Source organism: Hemitrygon akajei, chromosome 17 (genome assembly GCF_048418815.1).
Source record: "Hemitrygon akajei chromosome 17, sHemAka1.3, whole genome shotgun sequence".
In the NCBI taxonomy this organism is placed as follows: Eukaryota; Metazoa; Chordata; class Chondrichthyes; order Myliobatiformes; family Dasyatidae; genus Hemitrygon; species Hemitrygon akajei.
Window position 1 is genome coordinate 64,428,684 of NC_133140.1, and position 27,384 is coordinate 64,456,067.

The following is a 27,384-nucleotide window of genomic DNA, read 5'->3' on the forward strand; positions in this document are numbered from 1 at the left end:
GGTATTAAATAATTCAGATTGCTGTTAAGAGCTGAATAGTATGAATCCTAAATGTATATTAATTGATAAATATTCCATTAGTAATGTTTTTAGATAAACAACCAATTGTGAGAACAAGTGGAAACAAAAACCTCAAATTTGAGCTTCTCTGTTTATAGTGGATCTTGCAGCGCTGGCAAATCCCATTTAATGATAAAATTATTTTGGATGCTCTCTATTTTCAGAAAAACTGCATCCATATAAGGTACCCCATGCAAGGCTTATTGAGAAAGTAAGGAGGCATGGGATCCAAGGAGACATTGCTTTGTGGATCCAGAACTGTCTTGCCCACAGAAGGCAAAGAGTGGTTGTAGATGGGTCATATCCTGCGTGGAGGTCAGTCAACAGTGGAGTGCGTCAGGGATCTGTACTGGGACCCTTACTCTTTGTGATTTTTATAAATTATTTGGATGAGGAGGTGGAGGGTAGGGTTAGTAAGTTTGCTGATGACACAAAGTTTGGAGGTGTAGTGGATAGTGTGGAAGGTTGTCAGAGGTTACAGTGGGACATTGATAGGATGCAAAACTGGGCTGAGAAGTGGCAGATGGCGTTCAACCCAGATAAGTGTGAAATGGTTCACTTTGGTAGGTCAAATATGATGGCAGAATATAGTATTAATGGTAAGACTCTTGGCAGTGTGGAGGATCAGAGGGATCTTGGAGTCCGAGACCATAGGACACTCAAAGCAGCTGCGCAGGTTGATTCTGTGGTTAAGAAGGCGTATAGTGTCCTATAGTGATTTCATCAATCGTGGAATTGAATTTAGGAGCTGAGAGGTAATGTTGCAGCTATATAGGACCTTGGTCAGACCCCACTTGGAGTACTATGCTCAGTTCTGGTCACCTCACTACAGGAAGGATGTGGAAACCATAGAAAGGGTGCAGAGGATGTTGCCTGGTTGGGGATCATGCCTTATGAGAATAGGTTGAGTGAACTCGGCCTTTTCTCCTTGGAGCGACAGAGGATGAGAGGTGATCTGATAGAGGTGTATAAGATGATGAGAGGTATTGATAGTGTGGATAGTCAGAGGCTTTTTCCCAGGGCTGAAATGGTTGCCACAAGAGGACAAAGGTTTAAAGTGCTGGGGAGTAGGTACAGAGGAGATGTAAGAGGTAAGTTTTTTACGCAGAGAGTGGTGAGTGCGTGGAATGGGCTGCCAGCAACAGTGGTGGAGGCGGATAGGATAGGGTCTTTTAAGAGGCTTTTGGATAGGTACATGGAGCTTAGAAAAATAGAGGGCTGTGGGTAAGCCTAGTAATCTCTAAGGTAGGGACATGCTCAGCACAACTTTGTGGGCCGAAGGGCCTGTATTACGCTGTAGGTTTTCTATGTTTCTATATCTATTAATAGAACTAGTTGTTCAAAATGTTATTTCCTATGTCGCCTAAGTGCATTGAAATTATTTGTAATTTGATATTTCTTCGTAGGTTTGGTGCAGTAGCGTGTGGTGTCGGCTTGGAGCTTTACGTTTTTGGCGGAGTCCGTAGTCGTGAAGGTGCCACTGCAGAAAACAGTGAGATGGTGACCTGCAAATCAGAATTTTATCATGATCATTTCAAAAGGTAATGTAAAGCAAAATCCTTCTCAGAGCTGAACTGACCTCAATAGACCCAGAATATTATTAGAAAATGTTTTCATCGATGACTTAGATTTTTAAGTTACGTCTTTCTGGTTATGTAAATCAATACTTAAGAGTCATGAATTGTCGCTTTCAAATGAAGGCTTAAGTGTTGCAAGTTTTTTTTTGTAACTGATGGTAAGAGGTAAAACTACTGATGCCTCTTGATATATAGTGACCAACAGCAGTGAATTTAAATTGCATCATAGCAGCTGGCAAGGTAGAACATTTTTTGTAGTTTATTGTTGTTTTTAAGTGAATTCTACAGCAAACTACCTTGTTATTTAACACAATTGCAAAAATGAGTTATTTGTGTTAGATGGTTTATTGCTAAATGGAGGTCCATTGAAAAGGACAATTGTTTCTTTTTCGAAAAGTAAAGCAAGCTCTATTTTAATACCTTGACATTTGAAAAATAATGAAGAATTAAATCTGCATTTATTTAACACCTGGACCGCTCAACATTCTTTGTGTCAAACCAGCTTATTATGAAAAGCAATTGTTGGTAGAAAAAGTAGGCAGTTTCTGCATAACAGTATTGCAGTAATGCGAAAGTGGGATAACTTAACAGTTAATCCATTGTTAATTAAAGGAGGGATATTTCTCTGACCACAGAAAGACTTACTGCTTCCTCTCAAATGATGACTAGCTACTTTTACGTGGTTAAACCAATGAACCACTGGCCATTTTATCTAAAAGATGACTCTGCATTCCTTCAGTACTGGGTTTTGTTTAAATTGTATGAATCTTAGAAATGATGTTTTCCTAATGTATTTAAAATATTATGACTAGTTGAATCAAGTTAACAGCTCCAGGTACTAATTTCTACTACAGGGTTAAAAGAGAACGTTTTTTAATATTTTCATGAGTCAGTAATCTGATACATTTGCTCCCTGTCCCAGGATGAATGAAATTTCAACTTGGGCATCTGTTTCTTTTATTTATCAAAGTTTTGTCCATTTGGTAATTGTATCTCAGGTCTGTAATAATAAATACTGCATTAAAGTTAAAAGTGCAACAAATTTTAAAAACTAAATATTGTTGGAAATCAGAAATACAATCTTGTCAAGCCTGCACCAGATGTGAAGAATAAATAGTGAATAGTTTGAGTTTATGACCAGGCATTAGCATTGGAAATAGAGTTATAGTAAGTTTAAGCAAGTGTAGTGTTTGCATAGGGACTATGTTTTCGCACCAAAGAATGAACTGTATGTGTTGTGACTGGGCAGAGTACACAAATGTGATAAAAGGATGATGGTGCAAAGTAAAATAAGAAAATAATGAGGTAAGAAATATAAAAGATGTGATTTAGAATAGCAATTTCATTGCTAATGGTTATTGTCCAAAACAAATTAGGCAGTAGTTGTATGTGAAATAATCATGCTCTTGAGTTCAAACAACGACACAGAAACTGCTCAGTGGTCTGTCTCTGAGTTTGAGCTTTAAGTTATCACTTGTACTCTTCTCCCCTTCTGTCGTTTGCCTTCTACACAATTCTAATGAATCACATATTTAGAAGAAGCTCCTCATAATTTGATTAGACATTTTACAGCCTTCCAAACGCAAGCATTTCATACTATAAATGCACTCTATTTTTCGACAGTAAGTGTTGGTGGTAATTCTCCCTATTTGTATTAGCTTTCATCCAGATCTATCCTTTATTCTTTACTTGCCCATCGTCATTTCTTTTTGTAATGCTTGTTGTTCCTTTAGTGATTTGATCTCTTCTGTCTTCACTTGAGTAATGTCTACTATTCTAACCTGTGTTCTTTATCTATGGGCCTGTATTTGCTGAAAACCTGACATCTTTCCCAGATCAATTGATAGGAAAATGACTGAAATATCAATATTGTTTCTCTTTCCAAATGCTGTGCAATTTTCATAGTACTTACAAAATGTTCTGCATTCATTGAAAATTCATCTATTTAAATAGAAAGAAATTTATTTCACCCATAACCAAAGGAGGTGTGTGTGGGTGCGCGCACACATTCTGTCTTACACAACTGATATGTATGCCCTCATTGTAGGTACTGAATTTTATTTTGCTACATCTTAATGGTTTCTGTGAAGGGAAATCTTGCCTGACAAATCTGCTAGAGCTCTTTGAGGAAGTAACAAGCAAGGTGGACAAAGGAAAGGCAGTGGATGTCATTTATTTGGATTATCTGAATGCTTTTGATATGGAGCCACACATGAAGAAGGATGTGGAAACCATAGAAAGGGTGCAGAGGAGATTTACAAGGTTGCTGTCTGGATTGGGGAGCATGCCTTTTGAGAATAGCTTGATTAAACTCAGCCTTTTCTCCTTGGAGTGACAGAGGATGAGAGGTGACCTGATAGAGGTGTACAGGATAATGAGAGGCATTGATTGTGTGGATAGTCGGAGGCTTTTCCCTAGGGCTGGAATGGCTAGCACAAGAGGGCATAGTTGTAAGGTGCTTGGAAGCAGGTACAGAGGAGATGTCGGGTAAGTTTTTTTTTACACAGAGAATGGTGAGTGCGTGGAATGGGCTGCTGGCAGCGGTGGTGAAGGTGGATACAATAGGGTCTTTTAAGAGAATCCTGAATGGCTGCATGGGGCTTAGAAAAATAGAGGGCTATGAGTAAAGGCTAGGTTGCTCTAAGGTAGGGACATGTTTGGCACAGTTTTGTGGGCCGAAGGGCCTGTATTGTGCTGTATGCTTTTTGTGTTTTCCTAAAGGCCAAAGCTGATTACCAAAGATTCAGTAAAGAAATATAAACTTAAAACATTAGCCCTAAGGTAAGAGGCAAATGGAGTAAATGAGAAAAGATTAGCTGCTGACATGAGGAGAAATTGCAGATTGTTCTACATGCATGTGAGTAGTACAACAGTATCACATGGACTACCATAGAGAGTGCAGAGGAGATTTGCAAGGATGTTGCCTGGATTGGAGAGTGTACCTTATGAGAATAGGTTAAGTGAACTTGACCTTTTCTCCTTGTAGTGGTGACCTGATAGAAGTGTGTAAGATGATGATGTGGATATTGATGATGATAAGATGATGATCATGTGGATAGACAGAGGCTTTTTCCCAGGGCTGAAATGGCTAACATGAGGGGGCATAGTTTTCAGGGGCTTGGAAATAGGTACCGAGGGGATGTCAGGGGTAAGATTTTCACACAGAGAGTGGGGGGGGGGGGGTGCGTGGAACGGACTGGCGGCGGTGGAAGCAGATACAATAGGGTCTTTTAAGAGCCTCTTAGATAGGGACATGGAGCTTAGAAAAATAGAGGGCTATGTGCAAGAGAAATTCTAGGCAGTTTCTAGAGTAGGTTACATGGTTCGCACAACATTGTGGTCCGAAGAGCCTGTATTGTGCTGCAGACTTTGTTCTACGGACATACAGGCTCTATCCAAGAGAGATATGGGAACTTCCATATGGTTACTGAGAGCATTGAGTACCTTGTATCTGTATTCTAGAAAGAGTTCTTCCAGGATAATAGTGAAAGGGAAAAAACTTTAATACAGATTCAGAATGAGATTCTGAATCAGATGTATTATCGCCAGCATATGTCATTAAACTTGTTAACTTTTAGGGGAGAAATATAAGGAAGTACATGATAAATATAGAGAAAAAATTAACGTTTATATATTCACCCCCCCCCCCCCAAAGTTTTCATGTTTTATTGTTCTACAACATTGAATCACAGTGGATTTAATTAGACTCTTTTTGGCACTAATCAACAGAAAAAGACTCTTTTGTGTCAAAGTGAAAACAGATCTCTACAAAGTGATCTAAATTAATTACAAATATAAAACACAACATAATTGATTGCATAAATATTCACCACCTTCAAGTCAGTATTTAGTAGATGCACCTTTGGCAGCAATTACAGCCTTGAGGATAAGGCTGTATTAGCTTTGCAGATCTGAACACTGCAGTTTTTCCCCATTCTTTACAAAACTGCTCAAGCTTGGTCAGATTGCATGGGGATCGTGAGTGAACAAACCTTTGAATTGAATTGACTTTATTTTTTACATCCTTCACATACATGAGTAAAAATCTTTATGCTACATCTCCATCTAAATGTGCAATCATAGTAATTTATAATAATTTATAATAGAACAGTCAATGTAACATAGAAATGCACTCAAATCAGCGTGAGTTAATCAGTCTGACAGCCTGGTGGAAGAAGCTGTCCCACAACCTGTTGGTCCTGACTTTTATGCTGCGGTACTGTTTCCCGGATGGTAGCAGCTGGAATATATTGTGGCTGGGGTGACTCAGGTCCCCAATGATCCTTCAAGCCCTTTTCTCACACCTGTCGTTGTAAATGTCCTGAACCATGGGAAGTTTACAACTACAGATGTGCTGGGCTGTCCACACCACTCTCTGCAGAGTCCTGCCTGTGATTAAGGGAGCTACAGTTCCCATACCAGGCAGTGATGCAGCCAGTCAGGATGCTCTCAATTGTGCCCCTGTAGAAAGGATTTGGGGAGCCATACAAAACTTCCTCATCATCTGAGGTGAAAGAGGCACTGGTGTGTACAGACCAAGTGAGATCCTCTGTGATGTGGATGCCGATGAACTTAAAGCTGTTTACCCTCTCATCCCCAGATCCATTGATGTCAGTAGGGGTTAGCCCATCTCCATTCCTCCTATAATCCACAACCTGCTCCTTTGTTTGTGCGCCATTGAAGGAGAGGATGTTTTCTTGATACCACTGCATCAGAGAGATGACTTCTTCCCTGTAGGCTACCTCGTTATTGTTCGAGATTAGGCCAATCGATGTAGTGTTGGCAAATTTAATTAGCAGACTAGAGCTGTGGGTGGTGACACAAATGTCCAGCCACAAGTTCTGAATTGGATTGAGGTCTGGTCTCTGATTTGGCCACTCCAGGACATTAACTTTGTTGTTTTTAAGCCATTCCTGTGTAGCTTTAGCTTTATGCTTGAGAGTTATTTTCTTGCTGGAAAACAAATCTTCTGCCAAGTCACAGTTCTCTTACAGGCAGCATCAAGTTTTTCTCCAGGGTTTCCCTGTATTTTGCTGCATTTATCTTATCTTCTACCTTCACAAGCCTTCCAGGGCCTATTGCAGTGAAGCATCCCCACAGCATGATGCAGCTACCAACATGCTTCACAGTAGGGATGGTGTGTTTTTGATGATGTGCTGTGTTTGGCTTATGCCAAATATATCATTTAGTCTGATGGCCAAAATGCTCAGTTTTGGTTTGATCAGACCATAGCACCTTCTTCCAGCTGACGTCAGAGTCACCCACGTGCTTCTGGCAAACTCTAGCTGAGATTTCATGAGTTTTTTTTCAACAGTGACTTTCTGTTTGTCTCTCTACCATCAAGCTGTATTTTGTGATGCACCCAGGCAATATTCTTGCCTTTCTTGATGATTGACTTAAGTGTACTCCAGGTATTGTTCAGTGACTTGGAAATTCTCTTGTTTCCATCTCCCGACTTGTGCTTTTCAATAACCTTTTCGCCGAGTTGCTTGGAGTGTTCTTTTATCTTCATGGTGTATTTTTTTCCAGGATACTGACTCACCAGCAATTAACCTTCCAGATATAGGTGTATTTGAATTGAATTGACTTTATTACATACGTCCTTCATATACATGTGGAGTAAAAATTTTTATGTTACGTCTCTGTCTAAATGTGCTATATGCAATTTATAGTAATTTATAATAAATAGTATGTACAACAGGATAGTCAATGTAACATAGAAATACAGATGTGTCAGCATGAATTAATCAGTCTGATGGCCTGGTGGAAGAAACTGTCCAGGAGCCTGTTTGTCCTGGCTTTTATGCTGCGGTACTGTTTCTTTGATGGTAATAGCTGAAGCAGTTTGTGGTTGGGGTGACTCAGGTCCCCAGTGATCCTTCAGGCCCCTTTTATGTCCCTGTCTTTGTAAATGTCCTGAATACTGGGAAGTTCACACCTACAGATGTGCTGGGCTGTCCATGCCACTCTCTGCAGAGTCCTGCGATTGAGGGAAGTACAGTTTCCATGCCAGTCAGGATGCTCTCAATTGTGCCCCTGTGGAAATTCTTAAGATTTAGGGGATCATACCAAATTTTTTCAGCAGTCAGAGGTGAAAGAGGCACTGGTGTGCCTTTTTCACCACACAGACGGTATGTACAGACCATGAGATCCTCGGTAATGTTTATTCCGAGGAACTTAAAGCTGTTCGTCTTCTCCACCCCAGATCCACAATCAATTTTACTACAATCAGTTGAAACACCTTGACTGTGCACTGGTCTCCAAAAACAGATCTCCATTTAACAAATTATGTGACTTTTAAAACCACCTGGCTGTACCAGTAATGATTTGGTGCTTCTTATTAAAGGGGGTGAATACTTATGCAATCAATTATTTTGTGTTTTATATTTGTATTTAATTTAGATCACTTTGTAGAGATCTGTGTTCACTTTGACACAAGAGTCTATTTCTGTGCAAAAAACACAGAAGTTTAAAAAATGTAGTGAGGTAGCGTTCATATGTTCAACGTCCATTTAAAAATTGGATGGCAGAGGGGAAGAAGCCATTCCTGAATCACTGAGTGTGTGCCTTCAGGCTTCTTTACCTCCTTCCAGATGGTAACAGTGTGAAGAGGGCATGTCTTGGGTGGTGGGGATCCTTAATGATGTGTGCCATCTTCCTAAGGCATCGGTCCTTGAAGATATCTTGGATAGCACAGAGGCCAGTACCAATGATGGAGCTGACTAATTTTAATGTTTCTGCTACTTATTTTGATGTTGTACCTTAGCCCCCCTCCCCTTACCCGACAGATTGCTCTCCACGGTACATTTGTAGAAGTTTTCGAGTGTCTTAGTTGACAAAAGAAATCTCCTCAAACTCCTAATGAAATATAGCTGCTGTCATGCCTTTATAGGAGTGTTGATATGTTGCATCCAGGTTAGGTCATTTATAAATGCATTTAAAATTGATAGAATGAAGGTGTTAGAAACAGTTGGCTGAATTTGAGAGTAAATACATAGGTTGCATCTAGGATTCTGAGGAAGTTGCAGGGACGCTGATAGAACCTTTCAATGCTCTTTGGATGCAAGGGTAGTGCCAGAGTTTTAAATGCCTGTTCCCATGTTTTGTAACTATGCCCTCTTGTTTATGGCATTCCCACTAGTACTGTTTTCTGTAGATGCTGGCAGGCTTGCTGAGTACCTCTAGCATTTTGTGTGTGTTGCTTGAATTTCCAGGAGTCATTTTGTGCAAATTTGCTCTTGTTTGTAATTAGATTCCTCCAAACTCCACTCCATTTAGATAATTATTTATTATTTCATTTTACCCAAGTGCGTGATCTTGCACTTCCCTCCATGAAGGTTATTTGTCAGATTTTTTGCTGAAAGGCTACTTGGCTTCCTAACCATTTACAGTGCCTAAATATTAATTATACTGAATATTAATGTATTACAGTTCCTTCCTGAAGAAGGGAGATGGCTCAAAATGTCTACTGCCTATTCACTTACATAGATGCTGCCTGATCTGCTGAGTTCCTCCAGCATTTTGTGTTTGTTGCTTTGGATTTCCAGCATTGTAGAATTTCTCGTGTTTATTAACTGAATATTTACTTTCAGTGACTCATGTACAAGACACTTGCAACAGTGAGAGCAGACCAGGCATGAGAACCCACCTAATGGTCTTCACGCAGTATACCTCATGTTTGTGGTAGCTGTGGAAAAAATTAGCCTGAAAATGTATTGTTCATCAGACCTTTCCAGAATGGATGTAGTGTCTCTGAAGCCTCCTTAGATATATGCTCTTCTGGAATGTGCACACCTTTGTCTGTTGTCCAGTTGATGTCATTTCCATAATAATACCTCCAGTAATGGAATGGTTCTGTGGTGCTACACCTGAAGTACCCATGGGATGACTGTAAGCAGATAAATGTTGGAGAAAACAGTTTATTTTAGGCCTTCTCTGCACTTTACAAAAGGTTTGAGTAGTCTGCAGCGACTCTGAAGCTGTCTACTCGGGTCTTTCGATGTTAGAAGAGAAATTAGCAAGGACAATACCTTTCTCTTAAGTTTTAGTAAAATGGTTCCACAATAGCTATAAATTGCACTTGAAAGCTCTTTTCTATATTAGCAGGGTGAATGTGGAGGAAATCTTTCCTGTTGCATAAGAGTCAATTATTTGAGGTTGCCTGTTTAAGACCAAGATTAAGTTGTATGCTGTTTTTACAAAGCATTGGATGTTTTAAAGTGCAATGGAAGCAGTGTCTGTTCTATACACAGAGGTAGATTCTTGATATGCAAGGGATAACAAAAGTTGTGATGCATGTCCTGAAAGGTGAAGTTGCAGTTACAATCAGAGCACGTTGGGTGGTGGATCAGTTATAGTCCATGTCCAAGATTCACCCAATCATCAGGGTTGTGATGTCTTTTGGTTCTTTATTTGAATTCCTATGCCACTCCAATTGGAATACTTTTCCAATGGGATTTTCATTCCCTTTGAAACATACATTTCATTACAGAGTGACAGTTTTGAGGAATCTTTCAGCAACAGCTCAAACTTCGAAGTAAAATTTATTATCAGAGAGCATACATGTCACCACATACAATCCTGAGATTCTTTTTCTTCAGGCATGCTTAGCAAATTTATAGAACAGTAACTGTAAACAGGATCAACGAACAACAAACTGCAAATGCAAATATAAGTAAATAGCAATAAATAACAAGCATGAAATAACAAGTTAAAGAGGCCTTAAAGTGAGACCATCAGTTGTGGGAACACCAGAAGTAGAATGAGTGTTGTTATCCTCTTTTGTTCAAGAGCCTGATGGTTCAGGGGTAGTAACTGTTCTTGAACCTGGTGGTGCAAGCCCTGAGGCGTCTGTACCTTCTACCTGATGGCAGCAGCGAGAAAAGAGCATGGCCTGGGTGGTGGGGATCTTTGATGATAGATGCTGCTTTTCTACGGCAACGTTTCATTTAGATATTCTCAATGGTTGGGAGGGCTTTTCCGTGATGTACTGGGCCAAATCCACTACCTTTTGCAGTATTTTCCGCTCAAAGGCATTGGTGTTCCCATACCAGGCCGTGATGCTGCCAGCCAACACACTTTCCACCACACATCTGTAGAAGTTTGCCAGGAGTTTTGATGACCTGCTGAATCTCCGCAGACTCCTGAGAAAGTAGAAGTGCTGTCATGCTTTCTTTGCAATTATATTTATGTGATGGGTCCAGGACAGGTCCTCTGAGATAGTGACACCCAAGAATTTAAAATTACTGACCCTCTCCACCTCTGATCCTCTGATGATTACTGGCTCATCAGTTGTTCTATGTCCTGATTTGTTGCTGCTTCTGATTGCATGCCAAGTTCAAAAGGACTGTTTACAGACCAGCAAGTACATATTTACTTAACCAGCCAATGTAGGGAGGCTAAACTTTTGGCAGCACTAATGTTGGACAATTCCCAAAGGCACTAACTTGGCTGCAGATGGTTTATTATTGCTTTGTTTACTTGAATATGCTGTTTATTGTTCTTGTATATGTAATGTATATTCATGTATTGGTCATGAGCAATGAATTTGTATTGCATCTTTTTTGTTATAAAGCTGCCCAAGGCACTTCACAGAACAATTGTCAAACAAAGTGTGATGCTCAGCAAAGCATGGAGATATTTGGAAAGATTCCCACAACTTGGTTATGACAGTAAGGTTTTAAGGAGCTTCATAAAACAGTCAAAATAGCTACAATGAAGAGCTATTTAAGGACATTTAAGGAAAAGAAGACTAGAACATGGGAACTTGGCTGTCCATGTTAGAGGCATTAAAACTTGAAATACTGAAAAGCCTAGGATCAGAGGAATATAACAATGTCTAAGGGTTCAAGCAGGAGAACCTGTGTGAATGTCTGAGGGTTGTTTGCCTGGGGTTAGGGTGAATTGATGGAAGGTATGAAAACAAAGAAGATTAAAATCAAAGCTTTGCTTAAGTTAGGGCAAAGGAGGTCACTGAATATGGATGTTTGGTTAACTGGATCTTGGTGGTAGAATTTTGAATGAATTCAGGTTTAGGGACCATTGAATGCTGATGGTAATTTTGGCAATGCTGCATAGGTGGAAATGAGCTACTTCAGTGAAGCTTGGGTATCAAGAGGTCTCAAATTACAATGTCTGATTCAGCCTTGCACTTTTCTACAGAAAGTGGGGGATTGTTGGCTAGAAATTGGAAAATAAAGACTGTCTTGTTCTTATTCATTAAACCACAAGTAGCAACATCTCACTCATGCGAAGTATTTTGCATTGGGCCCCAAAGCTTTAGCTATAGCTGGTACGGGTAGTGTAATTATATTCATTTGAATGGAATCTCAGTCTTGGTTGGAAAATTAGGTAGTTCTTCTATCTTTAAATTTTTAACAATTTTGTTTTAGTGTTTTCAAGTATTTTTTTTAAATGATTTAAACCTAGTTGGTGTTTTTAAACATAGAACTATTAGGGGTATTTTAAGAACTCTTCAGCCAGTAATGAGGATTCTCAGGAGATGGAGCCATCACTTGAGATTTAGTCCCTGACTGAGAAATGCTCTGCCTTGTGATATTTCTAACATCTAGTAACAGGAAATGTCTATTCATGCCATAGTGGCTGGCAAACAGTCCGACGATTCAGGCACAGTACAAGGGTCAAAGGGATACGGTAAATTAGGCTCATATGCAACAATTTACAAGTTGCTGGGGTTCTGGATGAAGCTGCCAAGTACTGGTATGCATGAGAAACAGTAATGTTGATATATAGATCCATGAAAATCACTAGCAAGACCAGAAAGATCATAAGGAGCAGAATTAGGCCATTTGGTCCAATGAATCTACTCCACCATTCCATCATGGCTGCTTTATTAAACCTCCCAAACATATTCTTCTGCCTTTGCCCTGTAATCTTTGATGCCCTGTCTAATCTAGAACCCATCAGCCTTCACTTTAAATATACCTAATGACTTGGCCTCAACAGTTGCCTGCAGCAATAAATACTAACAGATTCACCACTCTGGTTAAAGAAATTCCTCCTCTTCTCTGTTCTAAATGGATGTCCCTGTATTCTGAGGCAGTGCTTTCTGGTCCTAGGAGCCTCTCTTTCTCCTCCCCCCCCCCCCCCCTCACCCCACCAGATAGGAAATATCTTCTCTATGTCCACTCTATCTAGGACTTCAATATTTGATGAGTTTCAATATGATTTCCCCACCCCCCCCCCATTCTCCTAAACTCCACTGTGTATAGGCCCAGAGCCATCAAATGCTCTTTGCATCTTAACCCTTTCATTGCTGGAATCATTTTTGTGAACAACTTCTGGACCTTCTCCAATGCCAGCGCAATTTTTCTCAGATAATTGCCCAAAGCTGCTTACAATACTTCTTGTGGTCTGACCAATGCTTTATAAGGCCTCAGCATTACATCCTTGCTTTTATATTCTAGTCCTCTCAAAATGAATGCTAACATTGCATTGGTTTTCCTTGCCATCCTCTCAACCTGCAAGTTAACATATAAGGAATCCTGTGCGAGGACTTCCAAGTCCTTTTTAATTTCTACATTTGGATAAAGTATGGAATTGTGTTAGAGAAGTCTCAACAATATGGATAACAAGAGGTGATGAAGGGGAACAATCTTTCTTTAGTTTTTGCAAGACTTTGAAAAGCTTTAGTTGAACTAACATGCTTGCAAGTAATATGTACAAATGCAAAATGTTGCTGTTCCCACATGCAAATTCTTCCTGGATTCAGCTCAGTAAAATGATGTTGGCTTTGTTGTTTGTGCATGTAAACATTAACATTCTCTAAAAACATATGTTCTCTGCAACTGATGCCAACACAAAAATAAACCAAATGTTGCACATTCTCACAGAAACAAGTTTTCTTTTTATATCGTGTGCATGTCGTTGTGAGTCATTTCATCGAGGCATGTGAATAACAATTATAAGTTCTTGGAGTATAACTGTTGCAGCTAACGATGTAATTTGAATTTCTAGAATAGATTACTATCTTGGAATTATTAATAATCCAGTATTCCCTGAAATGGAACTTCACTATGAAGTAATGCAGACTGAAAATTATATGACAGAATAAAAAATTTGGTAAATACCAGTGGATGCAGAGCAAAATGCCATTATTAAACAACCTTGTTGATCGGATCAAATCTTTGCAGTCTTGCCACATTTGGTCATAAAATGATTGTGGACAATTAACCAGATACTGGGAGGTGAGAATTACTCTTCAAAACACCTTATCCTTAACAATGATGGAGCACTGTACTTGAGTGCAGACAAAACAGAATCATTTAGCCAGATTCATCTTCATTTTGAATTCCCCGGCCTCACAGCAGACAGTCTTCACCTAACTGAACTCATTTTGTAATGTAATAAAAAAGTTACGTGAAGCACAGTTGTGAACCTTGTCACCAGCCTGACTGGAACTAAAGAATTGCTGTCAGCCATTATTGCTTATGGCTAAGCCGTTCTCATGCAATTAGACATTTGACTGAAAATGTGGAAAATGGTCCAGGTGCTGTCCACAAACTTGAGACAAATCATCTGTCTAAATTGCGCTCTCCCCACATTACTATTTACTCCTACACAATCCTGTGCTATCTGCTTCTGATCAGTAGGACAGTGAATTCTACCAGGACCACAGTTACAGCTTTGGTGTATTTGGGATGAAAGAACCACGTTTCTATGTCAAGTTCATACCTTTGATACAAAGAACACATTTGACCAAGTGTGGTATCAAGGAGACTTAACACGGATGAAATTAATGAGAATTATTAAAATTAATGAAGATTGATTTGAAATCTCTACATAGGCTGGGGTTATATATAGCATAATAAAAGGAGCTAGTAGTGTCAGCTCCAGACATCACCATTTTTATTTGTTTCATTAATGGCTTTACCTCCTTCATAGGTTAGAAATCAAGATGCTCATTACATGATTCATTTCCCTTCACAATCTCACAAGATTGTCATTCCTTCAAATAAAGACTTATGTGATATTCATGCATGAATCGATGAATAGCAAGCAAACTTCAATCAATCCATCTCCCAATACAAGCCTAATCACCTCCTTTTAATATTCAGTGGCTTTACCAACACAGTCCTTCGCAATCTGCCATTAATTAAATCCTAGATTTAAATAAAAGCTGATATTAGTGGTGACCACGAAACTGCTAGATCTGTAAAACACTGGCTTGCTTGCTAATGTCCTTCACAGTAGGATATTTGGTTTCCTTGAGTGATCTTGCCTTTATGGGACTCGATGCCCGCAATTTTATTGTGAGATTTCCCCAAACCACCAATTACAAAGGATATGGAGATCGGCTGCTTGGGGACTCACCACCTGCAAGTTTCTCTCCAAGTTGAGTATCATGCAGACTTAGAAAAAACCTGGCTGGTGTTTCTTCATCATTTTGTCAATATCCACTAAATAACCATCGATCGTTATTGTGGAACCATCTTTACCACAAAGATAGCAACAATTGAAAGCTGCCGTTTACCACCACATTCTTAAGGGCAGTTTTTGAGATCAGTTTTTACAGTAATTTAGCAGTGTTATGTAGTTGGATATTATTTATTTTGCATAAATTTATTTATGGAAATAGTTAAAAAGGTATTTTTAAAAAAAGACAAACTACCATTTAACTGAGTAATAAGTTATAGAAACATTGAAAACCTACAGCACAATACAGGCCCTTCGGCCCACAAAGTTGTGCCAAACATGTCCTTACCTTATAAATTACTAGGCTTACCCATAGCCCTCTATTTTACTAAGCTCCATGTACCTGTCCAAAAGTCTCTTTAAAAAACCCTATCATATTTGCCTCCACCACTGTCGCCGGCAGCCCATTCCACGCACTCACCACTCTCTGAATAAAAAAACCTACTCCTGACATCTCCTCTGTACCCACTCCCCAGCACCTTAAACCTGTGTCTTCTAGTGACAGCCATTTCAGCCCTGGGAAAAAGTCCCTGACTATCCACACAATCAATGCCTCTCATCGTCTTGTATACCTCTAAAAAGTCACCTCTCATCCTCCTTTGCTCCAAGGAGAAAAGGCTGAGTTCACTCAACCTATTCTCATAAGGCATACTCCCCAATCCAGGCAACCTTGTAAATCTCTGCACCCTTTCTATGGCTTCCTCATGCTTCCTGTAGAGAGGCGATCAGAACTGAGCACAGTACTCCAAGTGGGGTCTGACCAGGGTCCTATATAGCTGCAACATTACCTCTCGGCTCCTAAATTCAATTCCACGATTGATGAAGGCTAATACACTGTACGCCTTCTTAACCACAGAGTCAACCTGTGCAGCTGCTTTGAGTGTCCTATGGGTTCGGACCCCAAGATCCCTCTGATCCTCCACACTGCCAAGAGTCTTACCATTAATACTGTAATCTGCCATCATATTTGACCTACCAAAGTGAACCACTTAACACTAATCTGGGTTGAACTCCATCTGCCATTTCTCAGCCCAGTTTTGTATCCTATCAATGTCCCGCTGTAACCTTTGACAGCCTTCCACACTATCCACAATCCCTCCAACCTTTGTGTCATCAGCAAACTTACTAACCCATCCCTCCACTTCTTCATCCAGGTCATTTATAAAAATCCTGAAGAGTAAGGGTCCTAGAACAGATCCCTGAGGCACACCACTGGTCACCGGCCTCCATGCAGAATATGACCCATCTACAACCACTCTTTGCCTTCTGTGGGCAAGCCAGTTCTGGATCCATAAAGCAATGTCCACTTGGATCCCATGCCTCCTTATTTTCTCAATAAGCCTTGCATGGGGTACCTTATCAAATGCCTTGCTGAAATGTATTCAAATAAAATAGAGTACAGATTAGAACACAACCAATACTATTGGTGGTTGACTGTTGTATCCGATGATAGCATCTCACTGTAGATCTCATCCTCCTAGTCCACTTGAGCTGACTTTGCACACTAGAACAGGCATATCTCTAACTCACCAGGGTGTGAGACCCACTGGCTATTCTCAGTTGGTTTAGCCTGCCGGTCGTGGTGGTGTACTGGGGTGTGTTTTTCACTTGCAAACAACTACTTGGAGCCACACGTGACAGCTGAATGTCTGGTGGAGACGAAAGTTAACATTCAAGATGATTGTTGATACCTTCAAGTTCTTTGTAGTTCCTAACTTATTGAAGTAGTGAAATGGTTTCATTTTCACTCATGGCCATTTCTGGCATTTCCAACACTGAATGCTTGAAACTGTGGTGAGCAAAACAATACTGAATTCTCTTACTGTTTATTTCTCACAAACTATCAGTGACAAAAATCACTTTTTTTTAGACAAACACACACAACTGACATTATATAAAAACTGTTTGCTCAAAGCACAATGTATTGTCTAACAGCCACAAGGTGTGTATGTGACTGACCACTATGTCGACTCAGGCCTCGAGGGCCGGCGTGGGTACGATGAGGGACTCTCCACTCCTCCCTCTCCCTCATCAGTGTGTTCAGTTCATCTACATTAGCCGCGCCGCTGTCTTCTAGGAGTGTGTTGACCATGGTCTTGGGAGGGCGCCCAGGGTTCATCCTCCCATGCTTGGGCGTCCATGTGATGACTAGGCTGGCAGGTAGCTCAGGGTGGCGTAGACAGTGTCCCACTAGTTGCAGTCTTCTCACCTCGATTTTAGTAGTGAGCATCGGTAGGTCATCATAGAGCTCGACATTTGTCATGTGCTGTTGCCAACTCACGTCAAGAGCCATCCAGAGCATTGGTGTATAGCAACCATCTAGTGACTTTCACATGGTCTTGGTGAGTGTCCACGTCTCGCATCTGTATGATCATGTGACTGACGCTAGTTAGAAAATGTTCAGCAAGAGTCTCCTGTCCCAATTAAGCAGCATATTTTCCCAAATAAATGAAGGGAGACCTGGCTGTTTTCCTGATTAGATTTTGCTGTTTAAGAGTTGTCCCAAATAAGCGCTGCCCCAATTAACCCATGGCCCATTAATCAGAATCCACTCTGTATTGTTCCATTTCCATTCTGTAGAAACTTTGTTCTTTGTGTTTGAAATGATTGTGCGTTGTAGATATTTTGACCTTTTCCTTCATTTCTTCATTATGCTGTGATGATTCAAATATTCCTAAATCCTTGACATAGTTTTGTTCTATGACCTTGAAAACATTAGTAAGGGATGATAAGTCGCCATTTGTTTGATGACAGAAAATTTAAAATAGCACTGAGTTGATAAATTTGCTTAAAATTATCCTCTGGTTACAATAAGAGAAATAGGTTTTCAGAAAGGTCAGTGTGATTATCAAACAAGTCACAGAATATAAAACAGTACAGCTCAAGAGCAGGTCCTTCAGCCCTCACTGTCTGTGCCAAACATGATGCCAAATGCTTGCCCATGACCATGATGTTTAAAGTTTTCCTTTAAATCATTGTGCAAGTAAAAAGATAAGCATTATTTGTCACATGTACATCAAAACATACATTAAATGCAGCAATGAGCAGTACAGTCCGAGGATATGCTAGAGGCAGCCCACAAGTGTTAGCGTGCTTTTGTATTCGCATTGCATGCCCACATCTCACTCTCCCTATAACCCGAATGTCTTTGAAACCACAGCATCTAATGGAAGCCTACGCAGTCACAGGAAGACATACAGGCAGGCTTCTTACGGTGGGTAATAAACTTGGATTACTGTCGCTGTAAAGCGTTATGCTAACCAGGATACTACCATGCTACTCTCATAAGTAAGGTAAATGCTTCTGGAAATGCAGAACTTTCTCAAAACTGCTCTGTCAACTTATCAGAGGTTACCAACCTTTGTTTATGGCGTGGACCTCTACCATTAACTGAAGGGTCTCTGGCCCCCAGGTTGGGAACCCCTGACTTAGATTGTTCACTGAAGTCTTTAAATCTGAAATATCTCTGAGGTAAGGATGCTTCATGGAACCCAGAGACAGTTAGAGAAGACTAGGGAAAAAGAGCAAAATTAAATCAGAAATAGAAATGTAGCTATTGAGGAATTCATTGACGAATCCAGGGTCATACAGAGGGATAACGTTAAAATTAGAATAAGTTCAAGACTTGCATCCACAAAGTTGTACACACAAATCCAGAGACACAATTTCAGAACAGAAATGTTTAAAAAATATATATATACTGGCAATGATAACATAGGAGATCATCTAGAAGTAAGTCTATTGTTTCTGGCTTCTCAAAGCCTTTTAAGTTTCAACAGAAGACAACTTAACATTTGTTGAACATTTGATTTTTTTTACTACTTTCACTACAGTCATATCGTGTCGTCACTCAAGCATTTATGCAATCTGCAGTGCCATCTGGGCTCAATTTATTAGCAGTTGAAAGATAAAGAATTTTGATCTGAGGTTGCCATCTTTGCTGTGCTAATTTATGTTAGATAAAATAAAATTGAAGTTTTGCTTCTCTTTTTTATGAGCTCTGCAGGAATTTCTTGTGAAATATATTAGTATCGGCAGAAGCCATGTGTAGTCCCAGCCGGGGTGAGATAAAGGCAAATGAAAAGTGACAGCTAATGACAATGGGTGATAAAACACAGCAGCATATGGATATATGACAATTAAAGGATATTCTTTCTAACTGGGTTGCCAGGTACTTGGAATAAAGCTGATGTCAGTCATTCATGAACTTTATCTTCTTTCAGAGAAGTAAATTCAGTTTTAGGAGAGCAGCTTTCACATTGAAACTAAACAATCCAAATTTAGGTGAATGTACCACTGAAATGTTCTACGGGCAGGATATAAAGCAAATCTGTGAAAATTAAAACTTTGCCTAAAAATTCTGGAACTCTGTTCGCACTCCAGTGCCAGTTTGTAAATCATAAAATTGGAAAGTACTATAAATGATTCTTGCAGCTGTTCAATATAAACCCTGTTTCTACAGCTGCAAAAAGAAATGTCAGTTCTCAAATGTTTTAAAGGAACATTATGATTCCATGTTTAAACTGCGTCACATGTAACGTTTTCAGGAAGTCTGATCCTGGAGACTTTTGGTGGCCATATACTGTTTTCCAGGAGTACCTCCAAAATAATCTATTACTTAAATTATGAAAGCATCAGCACTTACTGGTTTGTTTTTGTCCAGTGTCAGTGTGGGGAAGATCCCTGCCATCTAGTTGCTGTCCATTAATAATTGAAACAGCTAAGCATAATAAAAATTCTCATAATCAGGATCAATTTTTTTTTTGATTTTTGTTGTTTTAATTAACAACCTACTAAAGGTCTACCTGGAAAAATGTACTTCACCACTGATTTCTGTGTCAGAGATACTTGATTTGCAAGTGGTTATTATGCTAAGATAGCATGCAGTTAGAAAATCTAACAGAATTGTTCTCTTTATTGCTAGGGGAATTTAATACAGAAGTGATTTAGGGCGTTGAAGGGGCAGCTTGTGTAAAGAACAGAGCTGTCAGGCGTGTAACCACTGCAGTCTGGAAGAATGAGAGGGAACTTGGTTAAAATGGTCGAATTTGAGCAGTGTTATAAAAGTTGATTTTCTTCTGTGGGTAAATCTAGACCCAGCTTAAACATGAGTTACAGATTTAAAACAAATGAGGTAATTTTTTTTTCTTGTTTTCCTCAGTCATAGGGCTCTTTTCCTCAAAAGGTGGTTTAAGCAGAGTCTTTGTATATTTTTGTGAAGTATATGGAATCTTGATAAGCTAGAGAAGTGAAACATTACCATAGGTTGGCAGGACATCATGAGCACGAGAAAGTCTGCTGAGTTCCTCCGGCATTTTGTGTGTGTTGCAGGATCATAGTAGTAATCAAATTACATTGATCATATTGCATGGTGGACTAGACTTGGGTCACTTCCTGCTAATTAATAGTTTGTATGACTAACATGAGAAACTTGCATTTTGCTTTTAGAATGTTGCATCTGGCTTTCAAAATGTGCACATGAGCATCTTACCAGTCTTCAATTAGTAGATGTGATTTGATCATGATATAATAGTGCTGGATAAAATAATAGGCATAAAAGCATGTGAAACAAAGCAAAGCATAATAAGTGCTCGGTCCGACAGAAAAAGCAGGATCTCCCAGAGGCCACACATTTTAATTCCACGTCCCATTCCCATTCTGATATGTCTATCCATGGCCTCCTGTATTGTCAAAATGAATCCAAACTCAGGTTGGAGGAACAACACCTTATATACCGGCTGGGTAGCCTCCAACCTGATGGCATGAACATTGACTTCTCTAACTTCCGTTAATGCCCCTCCTCCCCTTCTTACCCCATCCCTGACATATTTAGTTGTTTGCCTGTTCTCCATCTCCCTCTGGTGCTTCCCCCGCCCCCTTTCTTTCTCCCGAGGCCTCCCGTCCCATTATCCTTTCCCTTCTCCAGCTCTGTATCACTTTCACCAATCACCTTTCCGGCTCTTAGCTTCATCCCACCCCCTCCAGTCTTCTCCTATCATTTCGCATTTTCCCCTCCCCCCACTACTTTCAAATCTCTTACTATCTTTCCTTTCGGTTAGTCCTGAGGAAGGGTCTCGGCCCGAAACGTCGACAGCGCTTCTCCCTATAGATGCTGCCTAGCCTGCTGTGTTCTACCAGCATTTTGTGTGTGTTGTTGTTTCATAAAATAAGTTGTGTGCTATTGCCTGAAATAAAATGGTCATCTTGACAAAATTATTCATTCTAGCGGTTTTATCACCTGGCCAACATTTTATAGCCAGTTTCTTCTATTCCATCTTGGTGCTCACTGCTTGGTATACTGTAAGTAAATTAATGCAACATTATAAATGGGTGTTATGTTTAGATCCAAATCCATTTCGAGGCTAGCTTGAGCTACCATGCACATTTAAATAACATACCAGAATGTACAATGTAATCCTCTACCTCATATGCAGGAGCAGTATTCAGACAATCTTTGTCTAAGAAGTGACAGAAATCCTGTTTATGTATTCCAGATAAATAGATTTCAAATCATGTAACAGCTTCATATATGTTGCTGGATCTATGCAGCTGTATTATCACAATAGCCAGGGATTTTATTGTCAGTATGACATTTTTACCTCGAGACTAAAGGTTGTTGCATCTTATTGACGGTTTCCTTTTTTATTACCAAAATTAAACCATTTTACCAGACATTAATAAAGTCAAAAATATCTTAAATTGAATTAAAAATGAACAATAAGTTCAAGTCCTAGTTATATACTTAAACAAACCCATTACATTGTGAAGTACTTTTGAGATTAGAGAGTTTTTCTAGTCAATGTTGACTTGTTCTTCTAACACATGATCTCCTGTACATTGTGTTATCAAGCATAGGAAGTTTTTTGATACAGTGGATTCCAGTTAAGGAGAACCCATAAGGACCAATACATTTTAGCTCAATTATGCAGCTGCCCCAGTTAGCTAAAGTTTCATGGAAATAGTTAAACGGTTAAAAAAAAAAGACAAACTAGCATTTGAGTAGCAAATTAAGTATTTAGATAAAATGCAGTACGGTACAAATTAGAACACTATCAATACCACCACAGTACTATAAAACTATTAGTTCCTTATAGTTATTGACTGAAGAATTCATCCAGTGTACGCTTGCACGTTCTTTTATTTGACTCTAAATGAACAAAATATGCGCAGGAATCTAGTATAGGTAATGAGTTCTGAAGAAGGGTCTCGATCCACAACATTGTCTGTTTATTCATTTCCATAGCCTGACTCAGCCTGACCTACTGAGTTCCTCCAGCATTTTGTGTGTTGCTTTGGATTTCCAGCATCTGCAGAATTTCTTGTGTAGATAATGGACTGCCACCATACAACGATTGCATCCTCCATACCTTAATTTTCATTGGAACATTTAAGATGATTATTGATACCTTAATTCTTCATAGTTCCTAACTTATTGAAGACATGAAATTGTTTCATTATTTACTCCCAGCTCTTTCTAGCATCTCCAAGCTTCAGTTTTCTGTGTTTTCTTTCTTACTGCTGATTGGTGGGTTGGTGGTTTGATGTCCTTGTGGGTGATATGTTCATTGTGTGTGAGATTAGGGACTTGGGATCTTGTTGATGTTTTTCTGTGTGGGGGATCTATTAGTTCTTTTGTGAGTAAAAGAGTGGGGTTGGGGATTCGATGTGATTGTCGCTGTTTTTTCTTCCCTTGTGGGTGATGTGTTAGTTTTTTTGCAAGGAAGGGGTTAGGGGGGTTTTGGTGCTTGCAAGTTTTTGTTTTTCTTTTACGTGTGGGGGTGGGTGTTGATGTATTTTCTATCAACGACTTCCATGGTTTTTCAGTATTTCATAGCTATATGGAAAGGACGAATCACTGAAAGTTGTATTCTGCACACATACTTTGATAGTAAAATGAACCTTTGAACTTTTGCTTGAAACAGCAGTGAGCAAAATAGTTCTGAATTTTCATACTGCTTTTTTGCCAACTATCTGACAAAAATCAGCCTTTTGAACACATGCAACTGACACTATTAAAACAATGTTTTTTTTTATTTTTTTAAAGAAACTTAAGAAAGTAAATGGCTGGTTTGTTTCTTTCATCTGGAACAAAAAAAGACTCTGTATTAAAATGAATTCCAACTTCCCAGTCTAGTCTAGGGGGTCTGGATTTTCCAGACATCAAAAAATAACAATTAAGTTCCTTTTTATCTTATGTGGTTGACGGGTTTGCAGGGACCCCTCCTCAATTTGGCTAGACATTGAGGCCTCACAAACAAAATGCCCTCTTATTAATTTGCTTTCTCTCAATAAGATGAAACTAGTTAAGGAATATTGTCACAATCCAATAACAATTAACGCAGTCAGGGCTTGGAGGACAGTGCGACAAATTGAGGGCAACGCAGTGAAAATATCGCTCTCCACTCCAATAACCGGCAGTCCAGATATTCAGCCTGGCATACTGGATTCTGGATTTAAACTTTGGATTTCTAAGGGTATTTTTCATCTACGAGACTAGTTTGATGAAGGAACGATAATGTCTTTTAGTCGAATAGTACAGAAATTCAACAGACCTCACGAGGATTTTTTTCAACACACACAAAATGCTGGTGGAACAGGTAACATCTATAAGGAGAAGCGCTGTCGACGTTTCGGGCCAAGTCTCTTCGTCAGGACTAACTGAAAGAAAAGATAGTAAGAGATTTGAAAGTAGTGGGGGGAGGGGGAAATGCGAATGTCAGGGATGGGGTAAGAAGGAGAAGGAGGGGCATTAACAGAAGTTAGAGAAGTCAATGTTTCCTTCTCCAGCTCTGTATCACTTTCGCCAATCACCTTTCCAGCTCTTAGCTTCATTCCACCCCCTCCAGTCTTCTCCTATCATTTTGCATTTCCCCCTCCCCCCACTACTTTCAAATCTCTTACTATCTTTCCTTTCGGTTAGTCCTGAGGAAGGGTCTCGGCCCGAAACGTCGACAGTGCTTCTCCCTATAGATGCTGCCTGGCCTGCTGCGTTCCGCCAGCATTTTGTGTGTGTTGTTTGAATTTCCAGCATCTGCAGATTTCCTCGTGTTTGAGGATTTTTTTCGTTTCTTTCAGATAAGAGATTATATAGAGAAAAAAATCATTGTTAGCTGATTTCTATAGTTCTGACATAGAAAAGTGGGTGTTTTGTTCTAAGGGTGAAGTCTCCATTAGTACTTCTTACAGCATCCTGAGGGAATGTTCTCATGGAGAGGCTGAGCAGCTGGGAAGGGTCTAGGAGAGAGAGCTGGGAGTAGAAATTACAGCTGAAACATGGGAAGACATCTTAATGCAAAGAAAATTTCAGTTTGTAATAGAACTAAAGCATTGCAACTAAAAATTCTGCATTGAGCCCATCTGACTCCAGATTGTCTCTCGAAATTTAAGACGGGTTTCTCCAATGTGTTCTAAATGTAAAGTAAATACTGGAACTTTCACCCATTGTTTTTGTACTTGTCCTAAACCAGGCATACTGCAGTGGTATTTTGGGTGAAATGGAAAAGATTCTGAAGATGGAGCTTGAACTGGACCCAGTGTCTTTTCTCTTAGGCCTACCCAGCAGTCGTATTATTAATGCACATCAGAAAAAAACTTTTTAACATCCTGACTTTTTGTGCGAGGAAGAACATTTTACTTTGTTGGATATCCGATAAGGCCACTGGGCTTTTTGGTTGGCATAAATTAATCATGGAATACATTCCTTTAGACTTTCTAACATGCATGGTACACTCAAAAACAAATAGTTTTTATAAAACATGGCAATCTTTTCTGCAATATGTAGATGTAAACCTGTCTGCTATACTAATAAGGGCTTTTGTATAGGATGCGGTGGTGATATCTATATTTTGATGGAAGTGTTCTGATAGCTGATATCTGTGAGGGGAAGAAATATAAATGTATCTGGAAATTGAAAGTTGTGTTAATGTTGAGCAAAAAAAAAAAAAAATTTTAAAAACTGTTTGCTCTAAGCACGATGAAGTATATAACAACCACACATGTGCATGTGTCTGATGCTAGTTAGAAGCTGTTCGGTAATCGTCTCCTGCCCCAACTAAGTGGCATAGTGTCCCAAATAAATGAGGGGAATCCTGGCTATATTCTCGATTAGTTTTTGTTCTTTAATAGTTGTCCCAAATAAGAGGCTGTCACAATTAACCATTTGCCCAATTAACTGGAATCCACTGTATTTTATAACATGACTAATTCCTAAATAATTTAAATACAAATTAAATCAATTGATTCCATTGTGATAGAGGGCCGAATAGAAAAAAGCAAAATTTCCAGGTTATATACATGCATGGAAGTGCTGTACTTTTAATGGAGCAATAGCAAGTGAATGTTGATCATTTTGTTATCATGACCTTACACAATCTAGGCAAATAGATTCCCTGCACATGAGCTTATTAGCTTATTGCATGCAAATATAAATGAGAAATTTGGATGAAGCAAGAACCTGCTGGCCTTTACACTCAAATTGGACTTCGAAGTATAGTTATCTTTTTAGTCTACAACTTGACTAGTCAGTAACTAACATGCACTTACTAAGAGGAGGAAAGTTATGTTAAATGATTTACTGAGATTGTTGATTCTCAGCTTAATAATCAGGAATATTCTACCTTAATATTTTGTGTAATTTAATCAGTTTCCTGTACCTAGGGTTAGTGTGGAAGATGGATAGAGATTACTCTGTCTCTATTTAACAATATTTTTATCTTGCTTTATTGCTTTTTTTTTTGCCTGTTTTCAACCCCCAAACTCATTCCTGTTACACTCTTTGTATGATTCACATTCTGCTTTTGTTTTTCTGCTTACTTCTGTATTCTTGTGTTACGTATCTTTCAGCGTATTTATTCACAAAACCCTGGGAAGTTTGAATTCTGTTATCTTGTCGGACTTGACAAAGATAACATAATGAATGAAAATTCTCAATTACAGCTTTTTGTAGTGGGTTGGGAAGGAGCAGTAAGAACCTTGGAGCTGATCCACATACCACTGACAGAAATTCGCCATTTCCTCCTGCTAAACTATAAATTCTACTCCCACATTCCTCTCTTCCTGCTTCTGTAGTCTGATGACCACCTCTCCTATCACTGCCATATTTTGAAATCTCCTTCCTTGTGTTTACATTCTAAATCCTGTTCTGTACTCCTCATTCTTAAAACTTTTAATGTTTTTCCACAATAATGTGCAATTTTGCAAGTAATCCACTGCTCACAATCCAAAGGTCTCTTGCAGAAGCTATTTTCCTTCGATCATCATGTCAACGTTGATGAAAATGTGAGATCAATGACTGGTCACATTTTTAAAAAACTTTGAGGAGGTTACCGTGATTAAACACTACACTGCCACAGCAAATCAGAAACCATGGCTGACTGCAGAACTATGTGCACTGCTTAAGGATCAGGACACTGCCTTCAGATCAGGCAATAAGCTCTAAGGTCAGCAAGAGCTGTGTTCTCCCATGCCATCAGGAAGCTAAAGCATGAGTACTCACAGAAAATTCACAGGCACAACGACACATTCAGGAACTTTTACTCCCAGCTTTACACCTCAGAATCCCCAAATGATAACATATTGGTCGAGAATTTTAAAAAATGGTTTAAATATCCCTATGCTGTCTCCTGATCTCAAAATGAGACTGAATGAGCCAATATCATTAGAGGAAATATCCTCAGCCATCTCATCATTGCAGACTGGTAAATCTCCAGGACCCGAAGGGTTCCCTGTAGAATTCTTTAAATCATTTTTGTCACTGCTCTCACCTCAACTAACCTTGGTTCTATCTGACTCGTTTAAACAAGATAAACTGCCAGCATCACTTAATGAGGCGTGCATCACTCTTCTAGCGAAGAGAGGCAAAGATCCAACAGAGTGCTCCTCATACAGGCCAATCTCTCTGTTAAATGCTGATGTCAAAATTTTAGCTAAAGTTCTGGCCCATAGATTGGAGAACATCATACCCTATATTATTTCTGAAGACCAAACTGGTTTTGTCAAAAACCGCCTCCCCTTTTTTAACATACGCTGTCTTTTAACTATCTTATACTCACCTTCAGTTGGGATTCCTGAATGTGTTATCTCCTTAGACGCAGAGAAAGCATTCAACCGTGTGGAATGGAATTACCTCTTTGCTGTTTTAGAAAAATTTGATTTTGGACCAAGTTTCATCACGTGGATTAAACTGTTATATTTGTGTCCCGCCGCCTCTGTTTTGACCAACTCTCAGCAATCCCAACCTTTCAATCTCAAACTTGGAACCTGCCAAGGGTGCCCCTTAAGCCCATAACTTTTCAATCTGGCCACAGAGCCACTG

The 27,384-nt window shown here is 39.4% G+C and overlaps 1 protein-coding gene across 1 annotated transcript in view; it reads left to right on the forward strand.

The window, feature by feature from the left end:
* gan (gigaxonin) overlaps positions 1-27,384 on the forward strand; it is a 113,762-nt gene that overhangs the window by 53,822 nt on the left and 32,556 nt on the right. The window contains exon 9 of the mRNA XM_073070307.1: positions 1,467-1,601. Within this exon, the coding sequence (XP_072926408.1) occupies positions 1,467-1,601 (135 nt within the window). The remainder of the gene's footprint in view (positions 1-1,466; positions 1,602-27,384) is intronic.